The 19563-nt window shown below is 56.2% G+C and overlaps 1 protein-coding gene across 2 annotated transcripts; it reads right to left on the reverse strand.

Annotated features, from left to right (window-relative positions):
* Positions 1-13835: 13835 nt before the first annotated feature.
* On the reverse strand, positions 13836-19402 carry TRAPPC3 (trafficking protein particle complex subunit 3). 2 transcript variants are annotated; one of them, XM_042015604.1, is made up of 6 exons: positions 19282-19386; positions 17721-17768; positions 16666-16763; positions 16345-16444; positions 15906-16088; positions 13836-15439 (listed from the first exon to the last, which is right to left on the reverse strand). In XM_042015604.1, exons 1-6 carry the CDS (start codon positions 19321-19323, stop codon positions 15320-15322), a joined length of 591 nt encoding a protein of 196 aa, XP_041871538.1. In that variant the 5' UTR covers positions 19324-19386; the 3' UTR covers positions 13836-15319. The 2 variants fall into 2 exon arrangements, with proteins under 2 accessions (XP_041871538.1, XP_041871539.1); XM_042015605.1 differs by lacking the exon at positions 17721-17768 and having other exon boundaries at positions 19282-19402.
* Positions 19403-19563: the final 161 nt, after the last annotated feature.

Here is a 19563-nt window from a genome sequence, read left to right on the forward strand (position 1 = left end):
CCCGCCATCTGCAGAGCACCCTGGGATGGGGCACCATGGGGCCCAACCTTCTTGCCAGTATAGCGGCCCAGGGCTGGAGCAGCGTTGCCCCCATGCTCCCCCCCAAACCATCGCCCATTTCCTTCGTGGACACAGGGCCACAGCGGGAGATGCTCCCCACTTCTGTGGTGGGGGAACTTTGCCACCCTGAAAATCCTGTCGCCCTGGGCAGAACAGTTTGGAAATGTGGTGCCAGTGCAGCCGGGTCCTGCTGCCTCGTGTCTCGGCACAGTTTTAAATCACACACCAGGACAGAGGTGCCCCAATCCCAGGGGAACGGGGTGCCCGCAGGCCCCACCTCCCGCCTTTCCCAGCACGGTGTGCTGCCCATTCCCAAGGCGGAGGAGCCGCGGCGTCCCGCTGGCAGCCGCGTGCCAGGCACAGCCGGGACACCGCCGGCACTGCCGCGGCTGCCGGGGTGCACGGGCCCGGGGGTGCAGGGCCCCGGTGTGCCCCGGGAGGCAGATTAGGGTTGCTCAGGCAACGGGCACGGAGAAAACCCGTCGGGATGGAGGCCGCTGGGTGCACAAGGGTGTTTGTTTTCTGTATTAAGCGCCTGAGCAAGGGGGGCATCAGACGGCTAATCCCCCCTCAATGCCTTCCCTCGGCGAGCAGCCGCCGTGGGGCCGGACCCTGCTCCCAGGAATGCTGATGTGCTGTGCCCTGCGAGGGCGGACGGGGCTGGGGTCCCCTCCGTGCCCTGAGCAGGCAGGGCTGGGGGTCCACCCGCAGCTGGTGCCTTACCACAGTCCCCACCGAAGGCCACGGTGAGCAGCTTAGAGCAGCCCCAAGGCTGCTCCAGGACAGGGCTGAGCCCGGCCGAACCACGGCACATGGTGACCTGCTGCTCGGGGAGCGCGGCCCCAGCAGGATGGCTGCTGGCAGCAACTGCTCTGCCACCACCTGGGCACCGCGGCCACAGTGTCCCGGCAGTATCAGCTCTCCTGCCCCCGCCCTTGTCCCACCTGCAGCACCTGGGCGCAGGGCAGAGCATGGAGGGGCCTCCACTGGCACAGCAGCTCCCGCAGAAGTGAACCAGCCTTGTTTAACCAGAGCTCTCACTGGCAAAGCATTTCCTCTGCTCAGAGACTTGTTTGCCAGCACAGACATTCCTCTGTCCCACAGAGCAAACCATCGGCTGCAGCCTCACTCCGTCCTGGCCTCTGCCGCCTGTCATCTCTCCTGTGCTGGCTCGTTCCTCCGCAGGCCTGTCCCTTCACCAGGATGGAGCCTGGGGTGCAGCCATGGCACCTTGGCTGTGCTGTGCCACTCTGGCTGCTCCTGGCCATGCACAGGCTTCTTCCTGCTACCCAGCAAGGGTCATTTTTGCTCTGGGGTCTTCTAAACCCTCACTGGGTTCTTTCTTTTCTTTTTCACCTTGTGGAGTTACAGCTGCTGCTGACTGCAGCCCCCTGATCCTCTGGTTTGGGTGCTGGTGCACCTGCTCACTGGCAAAGAACAGGGAACTGAAAAATATGTAGGACTTGAAGAAACATTACCAAGCAACACCCAACGCATCAGTGTAAAGGCAAAACCCAGCTCTGTACCAGCTGTTGGGAAAATCACCATGAAATTAACTCTATTCCAGCCCAAAATGTATCCAGGCGAAAGCTCACAGCTTGCAGCCCGAGGCCACAGCAATCCCAGCTCCTTGTGCTGAGCAAGGAAAGCGAGCAACATCCCAACTCACCCAGTGCCATAACCCTGAGTAACTCATCCTACTTAAAATTTATTTATTTGAGCTAAACAACTGATACCTCTCAGCACTGTGCTGAGCCAATGCTGAGGGCTCTCCTTCCCGGTGGGAGAGGGAAGCCGGGCTTAGAGCGGGATTTAGAGGCTCCGCTGCCTGTATCTCCTGGCAGCTCTGCACCCACTGCTGTGCCAGGGCTCCATGGTGTCCCAGCGTTGCACTGGCCCTGCCAGGGCCACACGTGAACCAGCGAGAGCATCGGTGCCACAGCAGCCCCTGGCACTGCTGCACCTCAGGGTCCCAGGCTTACTGCCTCCCAAAATCCCCATCCCAGCCATCCCACTGCTCTGCACAGGAGGAACAAGAGAGAGGGAGGAGACATAATTCAATCTAGGGCTGAAAAATGCCTTAACTTAATTTCAGTGGGTCACGGACATAATCAAATCAGCCCCGTGCATTGGAATATCATTTCCATGTTTCCACAAAGACAGATAATTGTGCTAGGAAAACCAGCCCTTGGTGCTCAGCAGGAAAATGTGCCGTGGGGGTGGGAGGGGGCCAGGGGCTGGGCTGGCAGCACCAAGCAGAGCTGGGGTGTGCTGCTGTGCCTGCTCAGGGTACCAGCATGGGGTGACAAGGGCAGACAAGGGTCTGGGGGCACCTCCCCGGCTGTGCCAGCAGTGACATACAGGTGAGAGGTGGCCCAGGCAGGAGGACACTGGGCAGGGAGTCGGCACAGTGCGGGGCGAGCCACGGCTCCGTGTGGAGCATGGTGCCAGATCCCAGCCTTCGGGAACATTCAGTGATGGATTAAATGCAATCTGACTACCACTGTGGGAGGTTGGAGAGAATTACTTCATACAAATGCACTTCGGAAAGTATTTAGAGTCAAATTTTCAAAAGCCCCTGAACGATTTAAGAGCCAAAATCCCATTTTCCAAAGTCACTTAAATGAGCAGAAAAAGTTCAGTTAAGAAAACACGCGAGCAGCCGGGGCCTGGGGGGACGGGCTGCGGTGGCCACGGGTGCAGCACCACGTCACGATCAGCCGCTGCAGCCCTTGCCCAGGGAGGCATGAGGATGCATTGGCCTCAAAAAACATCCCTGAGTTTCTTCCTGGGGAATCAGCCCGGGATGGGTCCGTGGGTCAGATTGAAGGGAATGGTCCTGCTGGGGTCAGGGACAGCGCCTGGCTCAGCAGCTACGGGGCCACCACTGCCACCGCCAGCTCCGATCGAGGACCCCGCCGGGGCAGGAAGGGTCCCCGGCTGTAACGGGAGAAGGCAGGGCTGCAGCTGGGAACCGCAGGGCTCCTTCCCTTACCCCACAACCGCTGCAGCCTCCTAAAAGCATCTCCAGTTCCCCGCTCAGCATCCTAATGAACCGCAAGGGCAGCTGGGACCCTTTGAGGCAGCAACCATGGAGACTCGACCCCCCCAAAGAGCAAATCCCAAAGCAATTAGCTTTGCAAGGCTCGGCAGGGCTGGTGGAGGTTCCACATTCCTCGGTGGCTGTAAAGCTCTTTACTGGGATTGTTTTCCTGCATGAGCCCTGCCCGGGGTACACATGGTGGCTCCGGCTCCCAGTACCTTTGGTGCATGTCATAAAAAAACACTCTCACGTTGCCTCTGCTCCGGCTGAATCAGAGCGAGTTTATACACTTCCCCCAATAGAAAGCAAAGAGGATCTGAGACAGAATTCTTGCTCCAGGATCCTTTACAATTCCTGGAGGACATTTTTGGAAAGGGAAGGGTTGTATTTACTTTGGCAGCTGACTCTGCTCCTATATACATATGCATGGAAAAACTGCACTCACCTACGGTTTCCAGGGCTCCCTTGTCTGCAGAGCACCAGCCCAGGTGGTAGCTGGCGGCTCCCGGACCTCTGTTTGAAAACGGCACGTGGAATTGGAAGCTGAACTTTAAATCTCTTCCCAGGGCAGCCCTGGAGGCTGCTGGCCCTTCCCAGGAGCGCTGGAGGGGATGCGGCAGCCCCAGAGCTCATCACGGCTCAACACAACCAGAGGCAGGACCATCCCTGTGATGCCCCAATGTGCCCCCACCACCGCCCTCTCTGGGCACCTCTCCCCACCTGCACGTCCAGCCTTCCCGTGGCTGCTGTGATTAATTCACTGACAGTGGGGTTGGAATAAATCCACTCGTTGGCACGTTGTAAATTCATCACGTGCTGGGGACGCACATTCCAGCCCACCATAAACACCCCTGGCTATGAGCTAGTAAATCTGCCTCCAGAGCTGGTGGATGAATGGAGTCCCTGGGTCCTGGGGGCTGCTCCAATCTGGAGCCAGGGTGACCCCGCAGCACCCAACTGCCTCTGAAGGGAGACAGAAAGGGGCTGTCAGGAGCAGGCTCGCCCAGCTGCTGTCACCCCCCCTCCCCATCCCCCCCCCCCACTTTGATCCTTCCTCCCTGTGCCATTCCTGCACTGGTGACTGGGGTGGGTGCTCCCATGAGTACTGGGGACCCAACCCATGGGATGAGGGCAGGGTCCTGCAGCCTGTCTGGGAGCTGCCTGGAGCACACAGAGGAAGTTTGCTGCCCTGGTGCTCTGCTGAGCTGCTGAAACGTTTAGGCAGTAAACTAGTTGTAAAACAGAAAAAAACCCAAAACATTTTATTATCCACCAAACAGCTGCTGCTTCGTTTTATGGGGGTCATTCTCTGAGGAGGTCAGGCTGGCAGAGCAGAGACATTGGCCCGGGTCTTGGCAGGCTCCAGGCTCCTGGCACCCCCAGCTCAGCTCCTCTAGCCCCCATCCATCCCCCAGCACGAGGCTGGCACTGGGGCCATAGTGGACATGAACAGGGAAGGGCACACGTGGCTGTAGGGTTTTATCAGCTGCCCTATTGTTGGGGCTGTCAGCAAGTCGCCTTGGGGAGGGGGCGTGGAGGGCCCTGTTTGGTGGGTGCTGCATCCTGCGGCACCCTGAGATCCATCTGCATGGCCAGACATTGCGTGAGCAGCTCCAGAGGGGAGGGCAGGGACCGGGCAACAGGGCTGGTTCCCATCGCCTTCCCCGGGAGAGGAAGCGGGGCACAGGTCAGCATCCCTTTCCCAGAGGAAGCCGAGTGCTCGGGATGTGGCATTGCCACAGGATGCAGATGCCATCCTGGGGGGCTGGGGCTGCTGCAGGCCCAGCACTGCACAGAGCCTGCTCGCCCTGGAGTGCTGAATGCAGGGCTGAGGGTCCCTGGGCACCACCAGGGATGGTGTCCCCATGGTGGGATGACCATCAACAGGGACAGACAATCATGGGGACATGCCAGCCACTGCCCTGCTGTTCCCTTTTCTCCTTCTCCATCCCTCCTGCCCCCTTTGCCCGTGCTGGTGGGAGCTGTGTGCTCCACATGGGCGGGCCCATTTTGGGGATCCTGGGTCATTGCTTGTGCCAGCACTGGGGAGGGGACCTGGGGGTCTGTGCCTGCCCCGGCGCAGCACCATGGCCCAAGAGTTCCCAGCAGCTCCAGCCTCTATGAAATAATTTGTTATTTTAGTTGTAAAACAGTAAGTGGCCCCTTTCCAGGCGGAGAAGGGAAAAGCCAAACAGCCCCACTCCTGCTAATGACTGAACCAGTCAGTCAGCACGGGCAGGACTGGCATGGGAGCAGGAGCCGCCTCCACTGTGCCTCCTCCAACATCCTTGTGCCCCCTCCACTACCCCTGTGCCCTCTCTTCCTTCCCTGTGCCCCCTCCACCACCCCTTGCCCCTTCCATTACCCCTGTGTCCCCCCCCCCACCCCTGTGCCCTCTCCATTGCCCTGCCACAAGGGCTGAACTAATGATTAATTATGGGGGCTGCCACCTCTCAGAGGAGCTGTTGTTCAAGGCCACACTGCCACAGTGCTGCAGTGCCACGGGCTGCAGGGACACAGCCTGCCTCACCATGGTCTTCATCATGGGCTGCAGAAGATCCTCTGTTTCAGAGGTGACAGTGGAGCTCCAGTGTGTCCAGTACAGCACCAGTGCCCCAGCCATTCCCCAGCCATGGCTGTTACCAGGACGTTCCCAGGCACAGCAGTGAGGTGACAGCAGCACAGCATAAGCCAACCAAACCTGTCACAGTCTCAAACCCTTTATGCCCCATGTTGGGTGCTGGGACAAGTTTCCCCATCTGAGCTTCAAAGAGGATGGGAAATCGCAGGAGGGAGGCGGGGATGGATGGGACCGTGTCATTTCCTGGGGCAGGTGTGGGTGGCAGTTACTTCTTGGCATCTCCCCTGGCCCCAGCGATGGGGACACGTGGATTGCCCCCTCCAGTCACTGTAAGCAGGAGCCCCAGGGTGCAGCAGGGTCTCAGCAGGGCCCTGCTCAGGGATTTGACCCCCCAGCAGAAGCAGTGCCCACTCCGAGTGCTGGGTGCAGACAAAGGACCCAGCACCATTTCATCAGGGTAATTCCCAGGATCCCGGGGATCTTGTGGCGGTGCCAGGGCAGCCCAGGCGTCACTTCCAGAATCTGGCAGCACAGTGCCGAGGGCTCCAGGGCTGTGCAGGCAACACCCCTCCCGCTGTCAGGTTATAGACTCGAGTCCTCAAAAATGCAAAAAATGCACTGGGAATCAAGGTTGGCCTGAAGAGTTTTGATCTTTCCGCAATTGCTGCAGTATTGCTGTAAGTGCATCCAGATGGCTCAGACCACACAGACACAGTGCCCACCGCTACTGTCACCTTTGGGCCACCTCATCCCAGCTCAACTGCCCTGCTGAGTCACCTCGGGTGCTGGTGGGATGTGCCAAGGGGCAGCGCTCGATCAGGTTGAGCTGTGTGTCATTAGGGTCAGCCCTAAGGGGTGGCAGTGGAGTGATCTGTCCCCTAGGGCTGGTGGCTTGTCACGTGGCTCCCAGGATGGCAGGGCCATTGCCTCAGTTTGTACCTGGGATGAGGGATGTGACCTCCAGTTGTTTTGCTAAATGCAGCAGAGACCTGAGCACCCTGCAGCCAAACTTCAGAGCAGCTGCTGAGAAGTGATGCTGAACTGCGTCTCAAAACCACTGGCCTTGTCCCCTTGGCTCTGGTGCGATCCCTGCACAGCCCTGATGGGCTCCTCAGTATGTGAGGTCCCTGCCCGGCTCTGTGACTTCACGGTCTATTTCAGTGAGCATTGTTACTGCCAAAACTTCCAAGAGGAGGGAAGATGGTTGTGGTAGTTTGTAGCCGGTGAGTGTTGTGCCTGCAGGAAGCTGGGGCAGGGCAGACCTGAGCTTATTTTTGTGCTTTTACTGCATCTCAGAGCTGAGGAGGAAGGGATGGAAGGATGGAAGGATGGATGAAAGCTGGCAGATGCCCTGGCCTCGTGTTGTTCCCAAGAGATGCCCAGTCCCAGCTCAGTGCATCACTTCTGGCCCCATTGAGGGCACTGCTGCCCATCCTCCTCTTCCTGCTCCCCAAGATCTGATGAGCAGATGATGCTAAATCAGCCAAAGGCTCATTTTGACCCACCAGTCACGTTACTCATGCCCAGAGCCAGAGTGGGAACGGGGTTGGTGAGCCAATGCAGGTGCTTGGCCAGGGGTGCTGGAGTGGGCAGAGGGGCACAGGCAGCGTTGGGGGTCTCTCCTGCCCATGTGAGGTCCTCCAGAGCACCCTGGTGCTGCCAGTGCTGACTCCTGGACTCTCTCCTTGCAGGAGTGGGAATGTGTTTACCCAGAGCTTGCTCCTTAGAGAACAAACCTGTGGTGGCTTTTGTCAAAAAGCAAGAGCATTTCTAGGGAGTTCAGAATTTCCTTTCCTAAGAGCCAGTTCCCAGGAAGGAAAACACTTTTTCACCAAAAACTGATGCCCAGGTCTGTGTGGTTTAGCCGAGAACAGAGGATACAGTGTCAGCAGTGAGAGTGCCTTGCCCAGCTCTGGTCCTCCCCACTGAGGACACCATGTCCCCCCGTGCAGGGGACAAGGGGCTGCCAGCGTGGGGCTCATGTGGTACCTGGTGGGGATGCTCCCAGCATCCTGCACGCTCCCCTCCCATCACCTCCCATCACCTGGAGCAAGGTTCTGGTCCCGTCCCCGCTGGCCTCTTTGCCCCCAGTCTCGGCCGAGCACCCGCGGGCCGGTGGCCGTGCTCCCCCTCCCCTCCACTGCCCACCAGACCGAGGAAGTCGCAACCGCAGAGCTCTTGAAAGCGTTTTTTTGGTGGAGACCACCGGTACTGAGAGATTAAAATTGCTGTTGTTTCTTCCATTACTCAGCTTTCCTGAATTATGGGGTGTAATACTCAGGGAGTGGGAATAATTAGGGGAGAACAATGGCAGGCTTGAAGGCTTAACTACGCCTGTGTGGTACTGCCGGCCAGGCCAGCCTGCTGTCACATTTCTCTAGGCCTCCATTTTCCACAGCCTGTGCCAAGCCCTTTCCACTACGGTACCCGCTCCGGCTTCCTCATTCCTCGGGCTCCGCTCCCCGGCCCGGCTGTCCCGGTTAACGCTCCGCTCTCCAGCTCCCGGCCAGCCGGCACCCTCGGCATGGTGCTCCGTGCCCTGCCTGGCCGGGATGCGGGAGCCTGGGGGCTGCAGGAGTGTGGGACAGAGGGACGCTGAACCCTGGGGTAACGGGATGCGGGAGCTCAGGGGATGTGGGAGTGAGGGAGGCTGGGGTGATGCAGGAGCCCAGGACAGCCCCATTGCCTCTCTGTTCCCTCCAGGCTCCTCAGCGCTAGGCAAGCAGAGGTCCCACCGGGTCGTTTCAGTGTTCCATGCTCGAGGAAGCCGCTGGATTTCTCCCCTTGGCAGGGAACACCCTCCAGCTCCTCTGTGGCATCTTGCTCAAGCGCCTTCCCAGCAATGGCTCGGTGCTGAGGGGCCTGGGGAGCAGTGACAGCCCTGGCCAAGAGCTTGGGCAAGAGGCCACAATGCTGGTCCCAGCCCCGGGCAGTCGCTGGCTCCAGCCGGGGCACGCGGGCAGCTGTGGGGGGCTCTGTGCCTGCCATGGGACGGGGACAAGGAGCCACAGCCCAGGGCAGAGCCAGCCCAGTGCCTGGCAACTTCTCCCTGAGCTCTTGGATGTCAGCACTAGCACTAATTAAAATAAAATCAGTATTTTTTTGCTGTAAAAAGAGACATTGTTCTGGCGAGCACTTTCCCCGAGTCAGCTCCTGTGTCTGTGTGACAGGCAGGGAGAAGCCAACGGGATCCTGGGGCTTGCAAGGAACGTCTGGGGCTTCACTTCATTCAGGGAGGGGATTGGTTTTAAATTTTCAAATTGTTTTCTTGTCTCTCTATTAACTGAACTGTTCGGAAGTCTTGACTGCAGCCGTCCCTGGTCATCCAGGCATCTGGTTCAGTCCTGCTTGTGGTGAGCCACTCGCCATGGCAGGGATGGGATCGGGGTTGGGGGACAGGATGGGATCAGGGACATCCTGGCTCATTAGGTCTCCACTTTAAGTAATGTTTTCTGGGCAGGTGGCTCCCCTTGAGCTTATCAGAAATCCACTCTGCTCCCAGAATTCCTAGTCTCTCAGGAGCTTCTGTTTCCTCTTACAAACAGCCTCAAGGCTTTATTTTTCTGCCTGAAAAACATCCTGAGTGGAATCATATTTTAGTTACTGAGCACTTCGAGGAAAATTCCCATAGCTACCAACTGGGATTGTGGCTAAGATGGGAATTCACTGATGACTGAAGTCAATCGTCTCACAACCCTGTAACCAGTGGTCCTGAGTGACACCCTTTGAGCTCTCCTGGGCTGCAGCGGCTGCGCCAGGATCTCCCTCAGAGCAGAATTCCTCTTGGAGCTCATCCTGTTTGTGATACCCAGAGGACCAACGATGATGATGGAGCCTGGGCTGATACCCCCCACCCTGTGGGGTTCAACCCTTCACCGTTGAGAAGATGCATCAATGTGAGTATTTTGCTGGACTCAAAGATAATTTCTCACAGGTCTATTTCTTTGTGCAGGCTCTTTATGTCCGTGCTTGTGCACGTTATGGATGTTGCTACTTTAGATGTATAATTCACTTAGAATTATGGTTATAGAAAATCCCATTTGAATAATTTTGTGTGAATTAAATTATTCAGTTGATCAAGTGCTGCTATTGCTGTGTTAATGAGGTATTGTTATGATTAAGTGTTGGTAAATCCTTTCGACTTAATCCACTGATCCAGTCTGAGGCTGAATTTAGTTAGGGGATCCTCTCTGCACCTGGTGACTCAGCTTGGGGAGTGTCCCTTACCTCCTTGCATACCTGACTTCTTCCTCCCTTCCTTTTTCTGTCCCCATTTCCACCTAAATCACTGGAGATTGTTTTTAATCCGATTTTCCTTGGTGTGATTTATCTACATCATAAGAAATAGAGTGACAAAATTATAGCAAACCTGCTTTTGCCAGCGATTCATGCCCAAACCTCTCATTCACGACAGGCTCAGGGATACAGCAACCACTCCAGAGGCTCCTTACTCAGAAGCCACAATTAAAATTATTTTAAAAGAAAACAAACATTTCTCATCAGAATTCCTGCCTGTTTCTGGCTCTCATTGTGGGCCAAGGCTGCTGAGCACCAGCAGCTTCCCAAGCTGCCTCTGGGCAAACCCACCATGCTGGGCTCTTGGAGTCCTGGCTGCAGCTGGGAAAATGGAATTTTCCTGTGGAAATTCGAGAAGGCTGGAGTGGCACGGCCCTGCTGCCCTGGGCTTCCTGGGGTCCACTGAGCTCATGGATTCGGTGTTTGTGGTGCAAAGCTGGGGCCTGAGCTGTACGCATCCCACGGGCACTCCAGCACAGTTTTGGGTGGATCCCGGCTCCACAGGACGCTGTGTCCCTGTGCCACATCCTGCACCACCAGCAGCTGAGGGCGGCTTCCAGAGGGGAATGGAGGTGCTGCTGGTGGGACAGCGGTGCTGTGGTTTGAATTCCTGGGCTTTGGGTGTGTGGGGTAGAATGAGATATGGGGGCCTGGACTGTCCCACCGCCGTCCTCACTGGGTGACGCCATGGGGTTGGGAATGGTGGCATGGCCCATGTCACCCTCCTTCCCTGCGACTGGATCATCTGTTCCCATTGCAGCTGGCACGAGCTGCCGCTGCCTGAATGGCCGCATAGAAGAACAAAGCACCACGGAGACCCGGGAGCACGGGCCTGACCAGGGACAGGGGAACACTGAGATGTGTCCCTGCTGCAGCCACTCGTCAGCTCTACACGTGCTTCTGGCGGCCTGTCTGTGCTGGAAGCAGGGACGATTCTCCCTGCATTTCCCTTTGCTTAGCGCTCAGCAGCCGCCTCCAGCGCAGCATTGGCTTTCACAGGGCTGGATCCGCTCCGCAGCCGGGCAGAGCGTGGGAGGAGGGTGCCGATCCCGCTTAGGAAACACAAAACAATAAAAGAGGAACAATGGAGCTTCCTTCCCATCACCCCCAATACCAAACGCCACCAGAATGTGGCTCAGCTCCGAGCAGCGCCGCCGGGGCTGCTCCTGTGTCCCCTGACCCGAGGGAGGAACTGCAGACACCTCCTCCTCTTCCTCGCCCTGGCAAGGGATGCTGCGGGAGGGCGTGTGCCAAGGAGCATCGCCAAAGGGCTGCCCTGACCCGGCGCTGCTGCCAGAGGCATTCCCAGCTTTGGAAACTGCGTTTGGGCCAGGGCAGGCGGGGGTGCAGCGTGGCCGTGCCTGGGGAGAGGATTTTGTCAGCTGCCTGGGCTTCCGGGATAGCCAAACACGTGTTGCAGCCGGCCCAGGGGCCCAGGAAGGATTATAAAAACATCCAGACACCCAAACTTCCCAGATCATTATCAGGCAGAGAACACATTCTCATGGATTTGGTGCCTGTGTGGTGCCAAGCATGGGGAGATGCTCAGCCAGGTTGGCCACAAATGGGCATCTGGGGCAAGTTGGATCCGCACCTGAGTGGTACCCACGCCCCGAGTATCCCGTACCTGCATGTGGTGGGTGCTTAGGGACACGGGGCCAGAGCCCCCCGAGGGGCTGGTATCCACCCGCCCCAGCTGGCACCACCCGCACCTTGGCTGCTTGGGGCATCCAGCACCGTTCCAGCCCTGCCAACAAACCCTGTCCCCAGTGCACGAGCCCTCATGGGTGAAACATCTTTTGCATGGCCCCAGGGAGTGCCCGGCACCCTGGCCAAGCACATCTGGCTGAAAGCTGTGGGAGCTACCCCAGCAATGAGGACACCAGCCCGGAAACGCTTCTTTCCCAGAGAGATTCTCTTGTCCCATCCAGGATCCCGGCACTATCCCTCTGCCCCTTCAGCAAGTGCTGGACTATGGGGCCTGGACAGTGCCCAGGGCTGTCACCCACCCCGGTTTGGGTGACAGGAGTAGGGATGGGAGCTCTGCTTCCTGTGGGAGAGTAGAGGAGGGACCACCTGGCTCTGGGCAAGCGGAAAAGTGGGGAGTGTGGCTGGGGCTTGCCACAGCCAAGAGCGGCAGCCAGGTTGTCCAGGTTTTCCAACACTGGCCAGGTTGTCCCCATGCTGGGGACATGAACTGGTTTAAACCCTCACCCTAGACCCTGTGAGTCCCGCACAGAACTACAACTCCTGCCAGTGTGCTCCATCAGGACACCAGCCAATGTCCCACTTTCCTGCAGGAGGGAACCATGCTGGAGGAGAACAAGGGCTGGAAAGCTCCTTCCGCCTCTGCAGGCGCTGCCGCAACCAAAGCTCCTGCATCCTGTTGCTGCGGGAGCCTAGGATGTGGTTGGGACACGGTGCTGTGGCCGATGCCATCACAGGGCACACGGGGCTGGATGAGGGGCTGGCCCCAGGCACCGGGGTCCCACAGCATCACTCTCCGGCACCGCTCCCGCCCCATGTTCTGCGTCGCCCCCTTGACCTGTTGCTATTGTCATCTCCAATATCACACAGGGATGTGAGAGGCTGGAAGTCGCCTCTTTTCCTGCCAGGTTAAATTGCTCACTAGGAATGTCTATTATTCCCACAAGTCAACTTTCCCCTCCGCGGTATGTGTCAGGGGTCAGGGCTGGCACCACATGAAAGCAACGGGTATTCAATAACCGAGAGCCGTGGAAAGGCTTCAGTCCAAGCCCAGCCACGTTGGGGTTTATTGATGCAGATGCCTTTCCCCATTTGTTTCCTATAAACAGCACATGGTAATATTTAGTAGGTTTCAAACAGAGCTTTTTGCATATTCTCCCTTGTCTGCAGTGAGCTGCTCAGTAGTAGACAGTTTTAATTTACTTAATGCAATTTCTGCTTTTTGTTCTTCCAGAAGGTCTGGGCTGGTTTTGACCCTGTCGTCCCAGCAAATTACTGTAATTCCCAAGGGAGCAGGAGTCTGGGATCCACTCTCTGCAGGGGTGAGGTCATGGGATCTCACTCCCCCCACATCCTCTGGGACACAGCCTCAGGAGCTGGGTGCGTGTTGGGGCTGTTTGGGGCTGCCCTGGCTGGTAAGGCCTGGCTCCTGCTCCTGGCCAGACAAAAAAAGCCACTTTATTGCAAAAGCTGCCACTTCCCCGTCCTCAGGGCTGGCAGAGGTCAGGGCAAAGCTCCGGGCGCTCAATGCCCAGGATGGCTCATGACCACAGGGTGACCCCTGGAGCAGGGAATGCCCATGAGCACGGAGCAGAGATCCCACCAGAGCAGGGCTCCTGGGGAGCACTTACACAAGAAAGGGAAGCAGGAACCCCTGCTCCTGGAGAGCAGCCTCTGCTGTTCCTTGTCTCCACACCCCTGGCAGCAGCACTACATAGCTGATACCAGCCATGGAGCAGCACCGAGCTGGCAGAGAGAGGAGGCACAGATGGCCCTCCAGGTGATTTTTTGCCACTGTAAATGCCCACGGAGTCCTCCCTCTGCAGCAGCTACTTGGGCTGGTGGCAACAAGTCCCAGACACTGAGTACACAGCAGCATTCACAGACCCCAAACCACCCACACTGAGTGTCTGCCCCCAGTGCCACCGCAGTCCCTCCGTGTGTGGAATACTGGGCAGGTTTGTCCAGGCAGCAGCTTCCAGGCATGCTGGCAGCCAGGAATTCTTGGTGCAGTGCTGCCGTCACCCTGCCAGCCCTGGGCACCCTGTCACGACTATCACCTTGCCAGCCTCAGGCAGCGGGTGAGCCCCTGCTGCTGCTCTCCAGCAGCACCTGCCAACAGAACACAGGCACGAGGAGACCAAAGAATTGACACCGCGACTCTTTTAATGCAATTGCTTCTAAAATGCAGCTTTAAAGTGACTTGGAATGGTCAACAATGAGAAATAAGGGATGGTTTTGAGCTCTGCAACGTGACCATGTGGCACCTCTGCCCTCAACACCCACTGCCACTGCCAGGCCACCGCCAGGCCTCCAACTGCTCTTGCAGCCACCCACTGTCCCTTCATAGGGCACATGTCACACAGGGCATCCAAAGGGACTCTCTGGGGCCAATAAAGGGACAGCGTGAACCATCCAGTGCCAAATGACCCAACATGCCTCCAAAAAAGCCAAAAAAGAGCAGCACAAGTAGCGGGTTGCTCCCTCTCACCTCACACTCGGGCATCAACCGACACAGATTCTGGAGCTCCCAAAGACCTCATGGGGCTGTGCCTTCATGCTATGTAAAGTGATTTGGGAACCCAATGCCTGACTGCGTTCTCTGGCTCTGGGTGGCAGAGGAAGCTGATGTTCCAATCTCTTGCTTTTTGTTATCTATTGCTTATGGATTTATTTTTCAGAGCAGCAAGTGCCACAGGTCAAGTAACTGGGAAATTCTGCTGCAGCCTGAACACCAGTGAGAATGAACCCCGGCACCGCACTGGTCACACCACGCAGCCTTTACACCCCCCAACAGCAGAACAGTGCCTGGAATGCCTTTAACACTTCCCAGACCTCAGCCTGAGTTTGGTTCTCACTCCCGTGACTCCCCATGCAGCCCTGGGCAGTGCCCACTGTGGAGCACTGATGCCATTCTATCCACTCTTTCTCCACGTAAAATAGTTCCTACTGCTCCACTGGAGTTTGACTCCCAAGAGGGGAGTGGTGAGGCTTCTGGGGGAGGGACACTGGAAAGGCATGGGACTCTCAGATTTCTGTGGTGCCATGGCCCCCTGAGCAGAGCAGCCCCCACCCTGGTGCCAGCACTCCAACAGCTCTCCCCAGTCACCCCTTTGGATCAAGCCTGCATTTGCCAATGACTTCAGAATCAAGTGCAGGAAGCCAGTTTGCTCTACAGAAACACTACACACTTATCTCCAAACAGATTTTAAACACCTCATTTAAGGAAGGACAGGGTTTAGCAGGGAATTAGTGGGCTCTTGTAGCTTGGTCTCCAATTCTGGCCATCCGACACCGATCCAGATGTGAAGAGACCGGAGCTCTCCTGGAGTGTGAGCAGCTGTTCTCACACAACTCAGGTCACAATTGGAAACTGAGCGTAGGAAGCCCCCGGAGGGAAAGTAAAGGACATCACCTGATGAAAAAGCTTCAGAATGAACCTGGGAAATAAACACCAACCAGACAATCGTCTTCTACAGAGGATGGAAATGAGAGTAGAAGAAAATAACACCTGAAACAGTCAGTGAGTCAGTCTGAGTGTGCAGGGGCAGGAGATCCCTATGGATCTGTGAGGAAAACTAATGGCCAAACCCAGCTGGTCCCTCCAGTCCCCAGGGAGATGGGGCCGTGGTTCACTCCTCCCCAGCTGGAAGGTTGTCTTCAATCCTCCTGATGAACTTCATCCGTATTTCTGTGACGCTGTCGCCCTTCAGGGTATCCTGGACAAACTTCACGTCGACAGCCATCTGCACCTAAGTGAGGGAAGAGGAGAGAGGAGCTGCTAACTCCCTCCTCACAGCAGCTTCTCCAGGGACTGGACGATCCTGGAGCACCAGCTTAAGGGCTCTGAGGGCATGATATGACATACAGGATTCTACATAGTCCTAAATTTGAGACACAGCTGTTCTCTTGTCCTGGCCAATTCCCAGCTTGGGCTCACAGCAGCTGCAGAGTGAGGATTTTGAAGCTTCATACAAACTCAGGGAGATACAAGTGCTTGAACTTGGGTCATGAACTGAAGAGGTTCAGGCACCACCTCTGGGCCTCAGCTGCCACACATGACTGCAGCCAAGTGCTCCTGCAGCCCAGCCCTTCTCCTGGGAATGCATCTCAAGTCCAAAGCAAACCCAGAAGTCACGAACATGGACCAGAATTGAAGTATCTGCTGACACCTGGCTATCCATACACCCATCCCAAGGGAAGAGAGAGGTGGCTCACCATTTCCAGGGCACCTCGCAGCACCCCACAGAGCAGGTTGGAGTAGATGAGGGTTGAGTGGTTGTCAGGGAGCTCGACAAAGTCCACCAAGGGGTTGTTTTCCAAAATCAGGGAGAACTCGTCGCCCCCAGGACTCCAGTTGGTGATGCTCGGAGTGATGCCCAGGTACATCTTAAATGCAATCTGTTGTGTCAAACAGGAAGAACAAGAACAGGTGAGGCAGCAGCACATCTTTGGTCTTTGTAAAATTACTCAAGGAGTTTGCAAACACCTCTCCTTTCTTCCAGTTCCCACCAGCAAGCAGTACTTCGGCTAAAGCTTTTTTTTAACTCCCCAAAATCTCCATCAGACTCTCAGAACAGTCCTGTGAATAGCAAATATTCCATCCTCACATGCAAAACCCCGAAAAAACCTGACAAAGCTGTGCTTGGACACTTACCTTTGCAATAACATCCGCAGTTTCACGGAAATCGTGGCATCTCCCAACATTGGAACGGGCCAGGAAGTCCTCGATGAGCCGGACACCGATGTTGTAACCCCTGTGAAGGGACCAGAGCAGCAGCTTTAGAAAGACAACAAACATTTATAAAATAAGACAGCAGAGAAGCAAAGCCTAATCTGAGAAACGTCAACGTTAAATAACTTCAGCCTGCCAGGACTTGGCTCCCGGAGCAGCACGTATGGATGTGGCTGTGATCCCTGCCATGATCCCACACGGCTCCAGCACAGCACATCCCCTCCCATTTGTGCATCCACTCACATTTTGTCCAGCTGCTTGTTGACGTCGTCATCGTTCTCGTAGTCCTTGCAGAGCTGGGTGACCAGGGCGCCGTAGGTGAGCGTGAACAGCTCCGAGTTCTGCGCACAGGGAAAGAGATTCACACAACAGAACGCGCCCCAGCTCCGCTGCCTCTGTGTCCAGCGCCGCCACCCTCGGCACGCAGAGGGGAACAGGGACCTGCTGTCTCAAAGGAATCTGGTGCTTAATAAGGAGAGATCCCAGCTCCAATTCTGGCAACAACTTCATTCTCCTTGGAACAGGGCTTGGAGGAACCTGGTCTACTGGAAGGTTGTCCCTGCCCTTAGCAAGGGTGGAACTGGATGAGTTTTAAGATCCCTTCCAACCCAAACCATTCTGGGATTTTGGGAAAGAGACCAACACCTCCTGGATAGCTGGAGGTGCCATGCCAGGGCCCTGAATTTACCTCAGCTACTGGCCTAGAGCTGAGATCTTACTCAAACTCTTCCCTCTGTTTTGTGAACATGCTACAAACGGGCAGTGCCTGTTAGGTTCCAGCTCTGGTCCTTCCAACAGGCCCAAAATGCTCCTCCAGTCAGGGATTTATGAAATTCTGTACCAAGAAAAAGGACTCGTCTGGTCCCTAGAAAGTTGTCCAGGCACAGAATTTGCATCACAGATTGAAATCAGCTCCTCAGACCCAGAATAGGCTCAGGGAGGCCAAACCCAGGCCAGCTCAGCACACAGGTTCTGTGCACGTCCACTGGGACTGGCCACAACCAAAGTCACTCATGTTTTCTTTGTACGATTGTCAGATTTGCAGAAAATTTGTGAAAAAAGGGAAAAGTTCTCCTCTCCCAGCCACCACCTTCGATCCTCACCCTTAAATGATGTCAAAGAGCATTTTTGGGGAGCCTTAAGTCAGACCAGTGATTAATGAGGTCATTACAGGCTGCAGAACAAAACTCTGCAAAAGGAAGTATTTTGGGGAACAAACAAACCCCCAGCACTGCTTTCTGCTGTCAGTTTTGGCATGCAGAGGGATCACAGGGGCTGACCTGGGATCTGTCACCTACCATGAGCTGCAGAGAGGCAGAAGGTGAAATGAATGGCAAATACCAATACTAGAGAATGAAAGCAGCAGCAGGCAGAGAGGGAAAAGAGACAAGATCAGAGTTAAGTGACAACACAGATCACCACAAGTTCACACAAAGCCACAACAAACACACAGAGGAAACACCCCCAAACAAACAGAAATTGGGTTTGTAGAGGACACAGGGAATTCCACCTTGTCTTGTTCCTGGATTAGGAAAAAATTCTTCCCTGTGAGAGTGGGCAGGCCCTGACACAGGGTGCCCAGAGCAGCTGTGGCTGCCCCTGGATCCCTGGCAGTGTCCAAGGCCAGGCTGGACAGGGGGGCTGGGAGCAGCCTGGGACAGTGGGAGGTGTCCCTGCCCATGGCAGGGGTGGGATGGGATGAGCTTTAAGGCCCCTTTCAATCCGTACCACTCTGTGATTCTGGGATTGCCATTCACAAGGACAACAGCAACCAAAAGGCTTCAGGTATGAAAACAACCAGTCAGGCTGCTTGGAGCTGTTGTCCCACTTTGGATCTAAAGAACTGAACACATTATTCAGGGGTTTTATTTAAAAACTTGCTCTCCTCTCAGAAAACTAAAGGTTGGGCAATTTGCATCACTGGAAGGACAAGGTGGAAGTTCCTTTGGCTCAGCTGGAGTCAGAGACTTGGCAGAGAATTTAACAGACATGCAGAAGAGGTTGTGTTGGTTTTAAGAGTTTCAGTCTTCTAGTAAAGACAGAGGTGAAGAGGGGATGGGGATGGATGGAGGGAATCCAGCTGTCCCCAGCCTGAGGTGCTGTCATGGTGTGAGGCCATGGAAGTGTCACCTGCCACCATCAGCCCCAACACACCCAGAGGTGATCTCAGTTATTGCTGAGACGTTGTTATTAAAGGCAACTTAAGCTGTTACAATAAGGCAAACTCCTACATTCAGATTTGGACAAATTTTTTTCATTTTCAGCCCATCTGATGCAATTAAAGTGCCCAAAACTTCTCCAGTATTTTTATTATTTGACACTGCAGAGCAGTGTACAGTCTCCACACGATGCATCTGTTCTATGGCTACGGAAGTGTCGGAACTCCAGTGAATTAACACCATTTTTTAAGCAATCGTTGCATTTAAGGAGCTGAATCCCTAGAAAAGAATTCCCTGGGTGTGGAGAGGCAGGAGGGGGCAGCTAAGCCTGACCCAGCACCTCCTCACGGCCAAAGAGGGAGAAAAAACCCCAGGTTTTATTTTTTATTACTCCTTTTGCATTAAAAATTAATGAATTCGACCTGGTTTGACCCAGAATCCGAGCTCAGCTCCGGAGCTTTGGGCTTCATCTCTCAGTTCCTGACTCAGCTGGGCTGATAACGCGGAATGAGTTGGAGAGGGGAAGCGAGACACGCCAGGGAAGCATTTTGGGTGTGAACTTCCCACAAACGAGAGCGCCCGGTGCCGCTGATGGCTGCCCGGCCCCACCGCACCGAGCGCTCCGGGCCGGGCCCGATCACCCCCGCCCCGGGCCGGTCCCCCGGGTGCCCCGCGCTCGCCGCGCCGGCCCCTCTCTTACCATTTTCTTGCTCTCGGTGCCGCGCCCGCCCTGCCGCGACATCGTGTCCGCCCGGCCCGGCCCGGCCCGGCCCAGCCGCTCCGTCCGCCGCGGGGCACCAAGGGACCCCCGGGGCACCGCAGGGCACCACGGGACACGCAGTCCCCGCCGCGCCGCCCTCCGCGCCCCGCCCGCACCGCTGGACTACAAGTCCCAGAGTGCACCGCGCGCACGCTGGGTTCATCTGCCCCGCGTCACGTGACTGGAGGACACCGACCAATCCCGGCACGTAGGGGAGGTCAG

This window comes from Corvus kubaryi, unplaced genomic scaffold, assembly GCF_017639235.1.
Source record: "Corvus kubaryi isolate FWS band 111438036 unplaced genomic scaffold, C.kubaryi_AGA036_p1.0 split3-37304, whole genome shotgun sequence".
Taxonomy (NCBI): Eukaryota; Metazoa; Chordata; class Aves; order Passeriformes; family Corvidae; genus Corvus; species Corvus kubaryi.

Excerpts from the sequence above, each read along its gene's own strand:
- TRAPPC3 (XM_042015604.1), bottom strand. The coding sequence starts at position 19,323 with ATGTCGCGGCAGGGCGGGCGCGGCACCGAGAGCAAGAAAATG. Across the intron at positions 16,089-16,344 it reads CTGCGGATGTTATTGCAAAG|ATTGCATTTAAGATGTACCT; the intron begins GTAAGTGTCCAA and ends TTGACACAACAG. Across the intron at positions 15,440-15,905 it reads TGCGAGGTGCCCTGGAAATG|GTGCAGATGGCTGTCGACGT; the intron begins GTGAGCCACCTC and ends TCCCTCACTTAG.